The sequence below is a fragment of the Tribolium madens genome, unplaced genomic scaffold (assembly GCF_015345945.1).
Source record: "Tribolium madens isolate multiple individuals breed KSU strain unplaced genomic scaffold, Tmad_KSU_1.1 Scaffold_1;HRSCAF=32;Tcas5.2_LG8, whole genome shotgun sequence".
Lineage (NCBI taxonomy): Eukaryota > Metazoa > Arthropoda > Insecta > Coleoptera > Tenebrionidae > Tribolium > Tribolium madens.
Window position 1 is genome coordinate 5,738,639 of NW_025400984.1, and position 12,648 is coordinate 5,751,286.

The 12,648-nt window shown below is 35.3% G+C and overlaps 1 protein-coding gene across 1 annotated transcript in view; it reads left to right on the forward strand.

Annotated features, from left to right (window-relative positions):
* The window catches only part of LOC123004095 (clumping factor A-like), a 23,248-nt gene continuing 10,600 nt past the window's right edge, over nt 1-12,648 (forward strand). Inside the window, exons 1-5 of the mRNA XM_044397209.1 lie at nt 1-135; nt 6,318-6,646; nt 9,993-10,249; nt 10,304-10,567; nt 11,955-12,277. Of these exons, the coding sequence (XP_044253144.1) occupies nt 6,498-6,646; nt 9,993-10,249; nt 10,304-10,567; nt 11,955-12,277 (993 nt within the window). The 5' untranslated portion in view covers nt 1-135; nt 6,318-6,497. The remainder of the gene's footprint in view (nt 136-6,317; nt 6,647-9,992; nt 10,250-10,303; nt 10,568-11,954; nt 12,278-12,648) is intronic.

Consider the following 12,648-nt stretch of genomic DNA (forward strand, 5'->3'; position numbering starts at 1 on the left):
TTATTCGCGATAAAAGGGGCCACTACGTAATCAGTGTCATGACCGTAGAAGAAAAAGAATAACTGGTTGTGGGATAGGATTGTAGAAAATCGAATCGACCAAATATAATTGTCAACATCGCACGCTACTGCATAGGTAAGTACCCACATGCATCTGTTATCATTGAAATCCACACGTGTCTCTCATTGTACGGCGCAAGACGAGTTTGTTGTGCAAATAAAAGTAACACGTCCATCACTAGACCAACATTGACGCAATTTTAGTAATCTTTCGGACGGAAATTTGGACGTTAGCACCGTCAAAATTATTTTTCTGTTGAGTAATTTGAATATTTCGCCATTCCATGAGGCGCGTAATCGGTTGGCTGGTTTTTGGGGGTATCTTTGTGCTTGTTTTTCTTCGGAAGATAAATCGGGGTTTAGCAACAAGTGGTGTTTGTAATTATTTTCGCCACAGTCGCCCCGATTTGGAATTTATCGAACGCGTAATGATTCATCGGTATTTTTGCCCCCATATTTTAAATCGCTGCCTAGCAGACGTGTTTATTATGAATAATTTATTTCGTAAGAACGACACTCCGAGAAAGGGGATTCCTTTCTCCTGACTTATTTACCTTCCACCGAGAAAATACAATCGTTTTTAATGGTTAACATGTAACGCGATTCGGGATTCTCCCCATTTTCAACTTTGATATTTTAAAACGATTCTCGGGATCGCAGCGCAGCTTGCCATGACGTCAGTCAACGGCTTGCCAAGGCTGCGCTAGTTACACAATCACACTGTAAATGTGTAATGTGAACACGCTGTAAATATCTTAGCGGTTCACTTTTTAACTAGTTTTTTTATTTATTTTTTTAAAGGAACGTGACAACGTGTCACCTGTCAATTTAAACTGCCAGTTGCCAACTTGATTATGTTATTTCAATACGACTGATGTGACGTCAGCACTCTTGATCAGATTAAAATAAATTAACAATATGTCTCTGTTAATCTTGTTGAAATTAACGCATTTTTGTTGTCATAAATATAACTACAAAAATTATAAATCAGATTAACAAAATTTGTTGTCCTGTTTACGTTGAGTCTGTAATTCTGTACGCTAATTGATTAAATTTAAATTATCTTTTTAATTACCACACACAGACTACAGGCTGACCCAAAATAGATTGTTGGCACATTTTAGTTATTTTTCATTGGTACCAATTTTTTTCAATTTGATTAATTATTTATTTTGATATTTAGACTTTATGATAACGTAAAATAAAATACAACAGAAAATTCCAATATAGCGAAAATAAACAAGATCACAATTGAAATTTCTACCTTAAAATTTAATTCTTTTAGTTGCTGAATTGTGAAATAAGTGGTACATACACCATTTTTTATACATATGTAGTTGATTTTCGATAAAGAAAAGCATGAAAGATTTCTTCTTGGTTCCACTCTGTATATTTAACATTTGCAAGTCACAGGGGTGTCCTGTTAGTCAGTGCGTCCCAGCTGTCGGCTTAAAATTGGTTTGACATTTAAGATTAATGATTACGTCAAAATTGTCATTCAAAGGCACGAGTTTGAAGCTTCTTGATGACATAACTTTTTCCTTATGTGTGTAAAAATAGCTTTGACAAAGGGCTCCGACCCATATTCCGGGTTTTCCATTGTCCCATCACGTTCAGTATGTCCATCGCGTAAATCTATGGGTAAATCTTCTGAATTTAAATACAATATACCCAGCTCGGACGTGCTCACCGACGCAAAATTCACGTGAAAAGTTAATACTCAGAAACCGTGATGAAAATCTCTGCGGCTTCCGCACTAAACTTTTGACAACGACGTTATTTTTATCAGCCAAGCCCGAGAGCCAAGCTCCTCAAAACAGGATCCAACGTTATTACGGTTTTGTCCGGAGTTTTCAGTAATGTTTGTTCCACATTTTTAATTAAATAAAATATTTTTGGTTTAAATTTTAATCACTAAAGTAGTAAAGTAACCCTCAAAAAAAACGAAATTGTTTTATTATTCTTAAATTACGAAATAATGTTTTAGATACCTATTGACATATTTTGTTTAAAATTTGTTAGAAAAGAGTTTAGTTCGAAATTTCGTTTTGATACGTCAGTTTTCAACGAATAAATTACTGATTATGAATGTTTTTTTCAGGGACCAAAAAATTGCCTAGGTAAATAATAGTTATTTTTGTCCCCAAGTCCCCAAAATACAGTTTTTGCGAACGAATCGTTACTGTTTCCGGACGAGGCGAAGCCGAGTCTGGAATAGAAGATGAATCCGCAAAAACATTTTAGGTACGTGTTACAATCAAGATTTTTTGTTAAAGCTCCCAAAAACACATTCTCAGCTCGTATTATTTATAATTAATGTCTTCAGAGCAAAAATTTCTCGAAAATAGTTAGCTTCCTATTTTGATTGTTTTAATAGTAATAAAAACTGTATTTTGTAACTATAATGCGTACCTTTTAATGAGTCCAAAAAAGACTCATTTTGGGGTCTCAAATGGGTCCGCAAAATAACTATTTTTGAAAAAAATAACTAATATTTCCACTCAAAACCAAAATTTGAGAAAAATACGTAATAGGTCTCAATGAGTTTTGATTCGTCCTAGTTAAATACTACCTGAATTTAAAAACCATAATTCTAATCACAATTTCAATAGATCGGAGCGCAATAAAAGCTTGTTTTTTTTTCGCCGGCTCTACAACAACAAAATAGCAAATTATAGATCATTTAAACACATGTGAATACTCGTTACTCGTATCTTTAATAATATAATAATACCCAGGACCGTGGGTGGGGTTTTTAATAGATACTTATAACGGTATTTTTTATATTTTGGAAAGATTAATTAATTGATACGGTCAAACTCAAGAGATAAAATAATATTTTTTGTTTAATAAATGCTTATTCTCGTGTGATACTCAATTTAATTCAAAGAAAAACAAACGCAAGTTCTGGAGATTTGAATGATCATAAAAACTAATAAAAAGCATTCCCGTTTTAATATTTTATCAACATAAAATATTGGGTTTTGATTTTTACATTATGTACTTGATATCTAGAGCCCGAAAATACAAAAAAAAATATTTTGTAGTACTGTATGCCCCGGGTTATAACTGATTTTGTCAATGTTCTTGTTTGTTTTTCCTTCTTGAAAATCGCTATTATGTATAAAAAGGCTTATATCCTGGCATGTGGAGTTGGGTGTTAGGCATTCGTTGTAACAGGTAGTCCGACACGGAGTATAATTTCGTTGATTACTCCATGGTGTATGCATGTAACCGGGTAAAAAGCGGCGGCAGCGGAGAAACGAGCGCTTGTCGTGCTGTAAATACGATATCACAGGAAACAAACAAGCGCTGTTGCCAGATTGGGAATTATTTAGCAGGTCTCAGGGCACCGTTAGCTGAAAACGAGAGGTTGGAAGATGCGTTTCGGCATCGTTTCTCATTGCTCAGCGTTGGGTATTAACCGTTCGTTTTAAAAGCAGGCATCGGTAGCTTCGTGGAAGGACGAGGGTTAGGTTTGGCAGCGTCCGACGGCGGTTAACGTTAACTGTCAATTGGCTCAGGGCCGTGCCTGTTGTGCAGGTGGTTGATGTGGCTGTGGGTCTAGCGACTGGGAGGCTTCCATGGTTTGGGTTTGGATTTCCACCCAAAAAGAGAATTGGGATTTCCACTGACTGATAAACAATTTTTTAACTGAAAATTTTCTAATATAAAAGCAAAGCAGCAAATACTAGGACTTAATAATTAACGTAGACAAACTTTCTCGATTATAATAAATAAAGGAAAAACGAATTAATTATAGACGAACTCTCCCCAGCCTGCCCTTTTTGAGTTATTAGCAAGAGGCCAGATGCGGGGCTGTTGATACTCTGCCATCATAAAAAGAAAACATCCGAGCGGTGGGGCGCTGCTGACGCAGGGGTCGAAAGGGAGTTTTACCGTGAGGGGATCATCTTTCAGGATGGTGGATTGGTGGAAAAAATATTAGTCTTAGGGCGGAATGGGCCCCTTTATACAACCACACCACAGATTAGCTAGTATTTTTTGTAATTTATTATTGAATTATCTATTCTTCTCTGCTTAATTTTAAATCGCCAATTAACGAAACAATGGTTAAAACAAAATCAAAATGCCTCACCGTCCCCGAAGTAAATTATGTAATTGTTATTATCTTCATTTAATATGAAAAATGTGAATCAGAATTTATGTACTTACTTAATAATAGTAATTATAAATTCATTAAAGCATTTTTGCTATCACTAGCCCTTATTACTTTTTGGGAAAGTAACAATAACATAAATACGGAAGTACTTATTCATATACAGTACAGATTAGAATTTTAGTAATATACCATCTTCAACGTGTTTTGAATTTTCATTAATGTAACAATAGGAGGGATGTATGACAGATGCCTGCTCTTGTCGCTACAACCGCACACCCATATTATGACATACAGAGTGGATCTAAAATATCTCTACATCCTTTATTTTACACATGACAAAAAAATTGCAAACAATGTTCTACAGGGTATTGCATTTTGGATGTCCGAATAGGGAATCTCCGAAATTTAGAGGTTTACCCATAAACGAGTGATACCTACATTCTGGGGCTCATTTTTTGAGAAAATAATATTGGTTAAAACCGCATCCCGCTATCGTCTTTTGTTTTCGACTTATAGACAAAAGTTGACATTTTAGCAAAATCTAAAAAAAATATACGTTTCACGGGCGAGGTAGTATCTTCGTTATTATAGAAGATACGGATTTGAAATATAAAACATTTGTTTAGACAGTAAGATGAACTTTTTAATTTTTTTTTTAAATGGAAGTCTTAGGTGGCTATGTCAATTTTGAGAAGCCTATTTTTTTCTGATCTATAAAATATATATTTGTAACAGAATATTTTTTACAATTATACTTAAAAAATGAAATACTTATTTTGTTTGATAGTGGGCCATGGAAAAACTATTTCACTTAAAATGTGTAAGTAGGTATTGATTATAACTGTAAAATAGATGAAAAAATAGATAAAATTATAAAGATTTAAAAAATACGATACGGTAGAAGCATTGAACAAATATCCGAGCGCCTCAGAACTAAATTATTACATATTTAAAAAAAAAAACAGAAATAGGAAAAATAAATGTGTCAACAGTCAATACAAATAGAAAAAACATTTTTGATGGTGTAATGGAGGTAGAATAACGTTCCACATAGACGGTATTTGAATAGCCAAATTGTAATTTTTGTGTCCAATAAATAATAAATATTTATTACCGTAAGTCTAAATAAATACGTGACCAAGGGTGTTGTGTTTTAATCAAATCACACATTAGGTAGGTAGAACATTGTAATTATGCTCCCCATGATGATCTTTCGTTTATTGGTTGTTCTAGAAAAAAATGTTTTAATCAATATTTAACCCACGACACGTGTTCAAAAAATGGTAAATTTCACAGATGCCTGTCATTTTCATAACACTTTTGTTTAGGCTCACGATATAAGTATTCTTGTTCTAAGAGGTTCAAAAAGCATTAGCATTGCTCAGTGTTAAAAATTTACACAAATGTTTACTTAACTGGTGAATGCTTTTTGAAATTGCACATTTTGTGCTAAACAGATAAACAAATTGCAATTGTGGATTCATATTGCCACGTGACAGTCTTATAACGATTTCCTGAAAAATAAACATTCAGTCATCCCCACGATTCAAGTCATTTTAACAATGTAACAATGCTATTGTTCTTTGTTCAATGAAAATATTTAAAATAGCTTTAAATACAACATTAAGGCGTTCCAAACCAAGTTAACACGTTCCGAGCTTCAAAATCAACTTTTCTAACTCTATTATAAAGTTTATTTATCGGGAAAACTGTCGAGTTAATTAGATATCAGTTTTATTAACCCCGTGTGCGAAAATAAAACGAAACTCATTGCTGCATTCAACAACACCCTGTAGATTTAAATGTTTAATGCAGACATGTCTGCTCTAGGTGTTTAACATTGAAAACATTTCGGAACGATAATAGTTTGCGTCGTCTTGTTTTAGGGTAATTAATCGTGAATTTGAACTGATATTTCCGAAATTGTAAAGAAAGTCCGAAGAAATCGTGTCGGGAACGCCGAAAATGGGCGTTGCGGTTGCTACGTTGGCGCTGGCACGTATCGAGGCCGCGACCAGCAGCTCGCTCTGAATCAGGCTTAATGATCGTGATTTCAGGACGAGTCATCAGTCCTTGATCGTCGGTATCCTTCGCCGATCTGACTGAAGGCAAAAGCTGTGCTTTTCTGATTTCAGTTGTCGTCTGAAGAAATCCGATAAGAGAGCAATCGGTGCACGAACCGGCAACGTTGCGCGGGAATGTCAGACGTTGTCAGGCCGGGCTAGGGGAAACATCGGGCGATCGAGGCCACGCCAGTGCCGCCACCGCCGGCAATCTCTCACACTACAGTACAGTACGCCAGTTCGTGAACAGCTATGGCCTCCGCGAAAGACACGGCGACGTTCTTCACGCACGGTACTCACACGCAGTTCGAACAGGTCCTCAAACTCTACCCCACGGCCCTCAAACTCAAAGCGGAACGCAGGGCCAAGAAGCCGGAGGAGCTCCTCAAATTGGACAATTGGTAAGTGACGGTGCCAGTGTATGCGACCGTGTGTCATTGAACTCGGCTAATGCACTGAATGGCTCTCACCCCCGCGATATCTTCTCGGACGGTCATTAAAATCACGCTCGTCACGTGGTTATCGGTGACAACTGCACGGTGCCCGTCCGAATCTTATGCATTTTGAGGTCGGAACGCGGCTTTAAATGTCGGCGTCATGGCTACGCCGATTTACACGCTTTGAGGCCTTTAGACTCATGCTAAATCCTGAAACAAACACAAATTGAGTGTTGGCTTTTCGAAGAAGACCTCCATGTAGTCCTCGAGGGCCGCTTTCGGCCACAAAGCCCCGAAACATGCCATTGCGAGTCCTGCTTTCAAAATGGTGTCTGTTCAAACAAAGCGATCGACGTGGGCTTTACAAAAGCCAGATTTTCACTCGAAACGGCCCAAAATTCTGCACTTTTTCCAAAATCATGCCTTCAACAACCCTCTACGGTCACACTCGACTTAACTGTTTGTTTATCGCGCCGTTTAAATTGATTGATGTTGCCCAACTTGTGCATTTTTCATGTAGTGGGGGGATTAAGAGCTTTGTCATTGTTTTTCAGATTCGGTTTTTGGGAAACGAGTTTTGTTCGTGGAAGGTTTCAGGCGTTGATGGCCTTGTTTCAGGATTCTCGTGGCGTAGTTTCAGTTTAATGAATTAAAATGATTGATTTTAAATTACTTATGACACTTCGCCATGATGGAAAGTTACCAGATGGATTTCGTAGTTTTTGAAGGGATTTTCACGGAAAATCATTTAGTTTCGAAACGATTTCGACTTTTGACGATGTTGAGATTGTCGAAGGGTTGTTTCAAGTCAGTTTCTTAAATAACTTCCAAGGTTTAACGGAAAATTTTATTGTTTTACGAGCATGGCGGTCGGTGCTGCTGCGAATACCGTTACGGGTTGCAACTTTCCCTAAAACAAAATAAAATTTGACTGTTTTTTCACAGTTATTGCTCATTTTATACACATGAAAATTATTTCGAGGGTGTGAGAGCCATTTCTACCAACAATATTTGCAAAAAAAACCTAATATACCCACCTAGTTTTTGTTCAAAAGTTTCAAACTGAAAATTTAATTGGATGAGGCATTATTTATTATCCTTCTGGCTTATTTTTGTTTTTTGTCTATAATTTATAACATAGTTATGAAGGTATTGACATTTTTATACAGTTAATTAGACTTTATCAAATTACAGCTTTTCGCTTTAATAATTTTCGTTGAAATATTTGTGGAAAAACTTTGGTATTTATTCAATGTTTTTTGGGATTCTAGCACCCGTATGTTTTTATACGATTAGTAATCCACCCCTATTGTTTCAGAAAACTAAAACAATACTTTTCGTTTTGAAAGTTTGATTTTATTGGTTATGAAAGAAACTGAAATGTCATTTAAGTCTAGACGAGGAAATGGTTATTTTGCTCAACAAGTGAAGAAAGTGATATTCTTATTGTATCACTTTTTTTACTTTCGCTCACTTGAGATTAATTAAGTCTCGTTCGCAAAAATGCGTACTTTCATCAGTTCACCACCGAAACGATAACCGCTTAATTGAATAAATTGTTCCATGTGCTTTTATCTTATTTGTTATCACACCATTGTGATATCTCTCTAATCCATCATTTAAATCATCCTTTCTCGTCGCGAAATATGATTTTGTTGCTGAAAATATCCCCACCATTCAGGAGACCGCACAAACTTCCTGAAAGCCATTATTCAGCGGTTTGAATCTGAAACACTACACCGGTTTCCAACTGGTGCATGATTTTTACACGAAACCGTCCTAATTTTTGACCGGTAGTTACAAAGACTTTTATTATTTGACCTTTGTTTATGTTTTTACAAAATTGCTTATGTATTTACATAGTCTCGCTTCGACGAAAATATTTTCGTCAAGCATTGTGAAACTTGTTCGTAGTTGCAAATAACATTTCAAGTTGTAACTTTCACTGGAAAATAACGTTGAGGGTTGTTAGAAGTTCTCTGGACTGAAAATATTCCGAGTTGAAGATGTTTTTGTCAAATAAAATGATAAAGATTTTTAGGAAAAGTAAACTTGGGTTTTTTGGAGAGGTATTTTTAAATGAAAATATCAAGGGTTTGTAAATTACTTACACTAAAGCTGCTGGCAATTGACCTTAGATAATCCTCAGGTACTCCACCTTTTGTCATTTCTACCTTCGGGTAATATGTCTTATATTCCTTCTTGACATTGAAATTTTGGGGAGAATTTTAGGGTTTAAATATAAAGTCGCTTAGTTAAACGTGGCAAGGCAACGTCTAAATTAAAATGATTGATTTTAAATTACTCAGAATAGCGCGTCTCATCGTGGAAAGTTGCTACGTTAATTCGTATATTCCGAGGATGAGCAGCAGAAATGTTTTGTGCTTTGTTTGCAGAATGCTGAAAATTTTCAACGGAAACTTGTATAGTTTACAGTCTTAGAAAAAATAATTATTTTAATTAATTATTGAATAATTCATTCATTAGTGGTTCAGGATTTCCTTTAAAAGTAATTTTAGTCACATAAGTTGTATCATAAATTTTGTCTATAGCAAGCCAAGGTCCGGTATTTTAACGCAAAGTTGACTTTTTTTTTCATTTTCCGCTTTGTTAACTAATGTACATATTTTACTTACGCGTGTGAATTGAGTATAAACATTTTTTGTAATGGATTTGGCAAGTTTTTATTTTTCTCAATTGTACCACCGCTTTGATGAATGGTTCTGGATTTGTTTTCTAAAGTATGAAGAGTAAAATAATTGCATGATGTAATAAGAATAACTGCTGTTGCCATTGTAAATATTTAATTTGTTGCCAGTATGAGTTCACACGTGATACAAAACAAATGTAATGCCAATGTAGGCCTATTTCGAGTTATTGCAAAGAAGAAAACAAAAGACAGTTTTTTGAAACTGAGAATAAGAATTAAACGTTTTTTGTACACAACTGTAAAAATGAATAAATTGAACAGAAATAAAGTTCAAGCATGTTAAAGAAAACCAATTATTGTGACATGGAATTCTATTAGTCTTACCTTGGCCAACTGTAATGAAAAGAAAAATGTGTACTGCGATTATGTATTGGACAAAAATACCTTTTTAAATGTTGGTTTTCTGTATTTCTGTCTTTTGTATCTTCATTTATTAAAATAAATAAAGTTCAAAGAGCTTGGTTTAATTTAAATTTACGGATTATTCCCTGAAACGGTGAAAGTGTGTTGTCCTTGTTCAAGTTGCGGTTGAGAGTTGTTATTAAAGCAACCTTTTGAGAAAATTTACAGTTTTCCCAATTGTGTATTTGTTGATTGTAGGTATCAAAATGAACTCCCCAAAAAGATAAAAAGCAGAGGCAAAGATGCCCACATACTTCACGAAGAGCTCGTCCAGTTGATGAAATGGAAACAATGTCGTGGCAAATACTACCCTCAAATCTCCTACTTAGTAAAAGTAAACACACCAAGAGCCGTCATGGCAGAGACCAAAAAAGCATTCAGGAAACTTCCAAATCTCGAACAAGCCATCACCGCCTTATCAAATTTAAAAGGTGTAGGCACAACGATGGCTTCAGGTAAACCCATAAACCAAACTCCATTTTGCAAATGTGAAATTTGTAATTTTTTAGCATTGTTAGCGGCAGCGTGTCCAGAAAGCGCCCCTTTCATGGCAGATGAGTGTCTATTGGCGATCCCGGATTTCGAAGGCATCGACTATACCACGAAGGAGTACCTGAAGTTCGTCAGTCACATCAACGCGGTGGCAGATAGACTGAATAAGGCCGCGAAGGAAAATAATAGGCCGGACGCTGTCGTTTGGTCGCCTCATAAAGTCGAATTGGCGCTATGGACACATTATGTTGTTTCAGACATTCAGCCGGAGTTGCTCTCTAGTGAGTTGAATTTTTTTTAGACGTATGACTAACAAAAACAAAGAGTAATTACACTGAAGAGACAAAGCTGTTTTTTCTGTATTTACACTGCAATTTGTGGTAAATTGAATCATTCATTTTGAATTAAATTGAGTTGAAACAAAGTTTCTAGTCCAAATTGAAGCAAAAACAAGATTTTTAATTATTATTATAGGGATGTTGATTTTTAATGTTGACCGTAATTGTATTCCAAAGTAGAATTCGGGAAAAAATTGTCGTAATTGATTTCCGTTTAAAAACAAACTGATTTTCTTATGGTTTTCTATGGTTTACTTTAAAAAATGTCATAGAAAAACTAGTGGCGTGAAATTAATCTCCACTAAAGTTTATTACATTTTTACAGTTTTAATGATGCACGCATAGTAAGATTATTTAAATATTTGTTGATAAGATAGCATAAAGCTGGGAATTTTTCTTTTACGTTAATGAATTGTTCACACGGCTCTGAAATTTTCGGTTTTTCTTCTCTTTAGCCTTTTTTTAATTAAATTGAAAGTAAAAAATGAGAAAATAGTGCATTGTCATCAAAATAATTGGCATTACTTGAAATTAAAATTGGGTCACAGCTGTGTTTTATCTTTTTGAAAAAAAAAATGCGGAAATTAGTGTTGCTTGCCATCTGTTACTTACTTTTGTAGGGTTGGTATGACTAATTCTGCGAAATTCAGCCCGATTTTCTTCAACAACATATTTTTCACATTGTAAGACGTAAAAATTAATCACGATTTACAACGGGAAGTTATAAATATTGACTATACTTTTATATCACAAATAAAATAGGCTTTAATTTACTCATTTTATGTAAACGATCGTAACGCATGATTGAATTTTGTTATAAACAAAGTAATTGTTACACTTTAATATGACAGTTGACGCTCGAATAGAGGCGGAAGCGCAGTCTGTTGGGTTTAGTATCGAAATAAAGATGTTGGTTTTCTCTGAAACCAAATTAATGTAAAAACAAAATAAATGATAAACGCACATGAACCAACTGTTGTAAAATAATCAAAAAACGTTTAGCTCCTCATACCCGTTATTATCCAGCGCTGACGTAACAAACAAATGATTTAACATCAGGTCCAGTTATTAACATGTCCTTTTTTTATACATAAGTCACAAATTAAAATTATATGTAATGACGAAAATTAAGCAGACCATACAGGTTGGTAACATGACTTTTGTTTGGATTGGCAGAATTAATCGCGATTTAAAATTTCGAGTAAATGTACAAAAAAATATAAATTCGTAATAAAATTAATTATAAAATATTACATTAAAGATATTTTCTACAAGAGAAAAAGAATAACATAGCTAGTTGCGCAAGTTGTGTTTTTTTCATTTTCTGTAGCTATAATTTTAGAAAATGGCAATTCGATCCCACCGGCGATCGTGCATCAAAACGGCGACTCCCTCGACACCACCACTTCTGAAGAGAGTAACCAAGGATTGGCGAACGGTAAATCAGCAACGCTGATCGACGAGGATACTAACACCTCGTTCGCGGACAACAGCAGCCCCGACTCCATAGAAGCCGAAGAGACGAACGATTCGGTGGTCTCGGATTCGACAAATGACTCGATGGCTCCCGAAATCAAACGAGCCCTTGAAGAGGACGATTCCAACTCATTGGAGGCCCCCAATAAAAAACTCAGGGAGGACGTCCGAGATAAGTGACAAATACGGGCGTATCATTAAGTTTATTTTTTTTTTAACTAAATTAAAAGATGTAATCGTGTAAGGTTTAGATTAACTGTACACACAACTGTTTTTTTGTCGTGGTCAAGTGGGGGTTTTTGAGTGTAGCTCTGTGTGTTACTTCTCCTCTCATTATCCTCCCAAGTGGCACTCAAAAAGAACCCATTTCATATATTTGCCCCGTAACAAAAATATTTCACAGAGATAGAAATAGTTGCGTGTGATTCGTGCAAGAATTCTTTAGGATTTTTGGTGGCGCTTTGTTGTTTCAAGGTAAATAAAAAAAGAGGAGGTAGATTTCAGTTTTATTTTGATATGCCCCTTTTTTGGATTTACCAAACAACGAG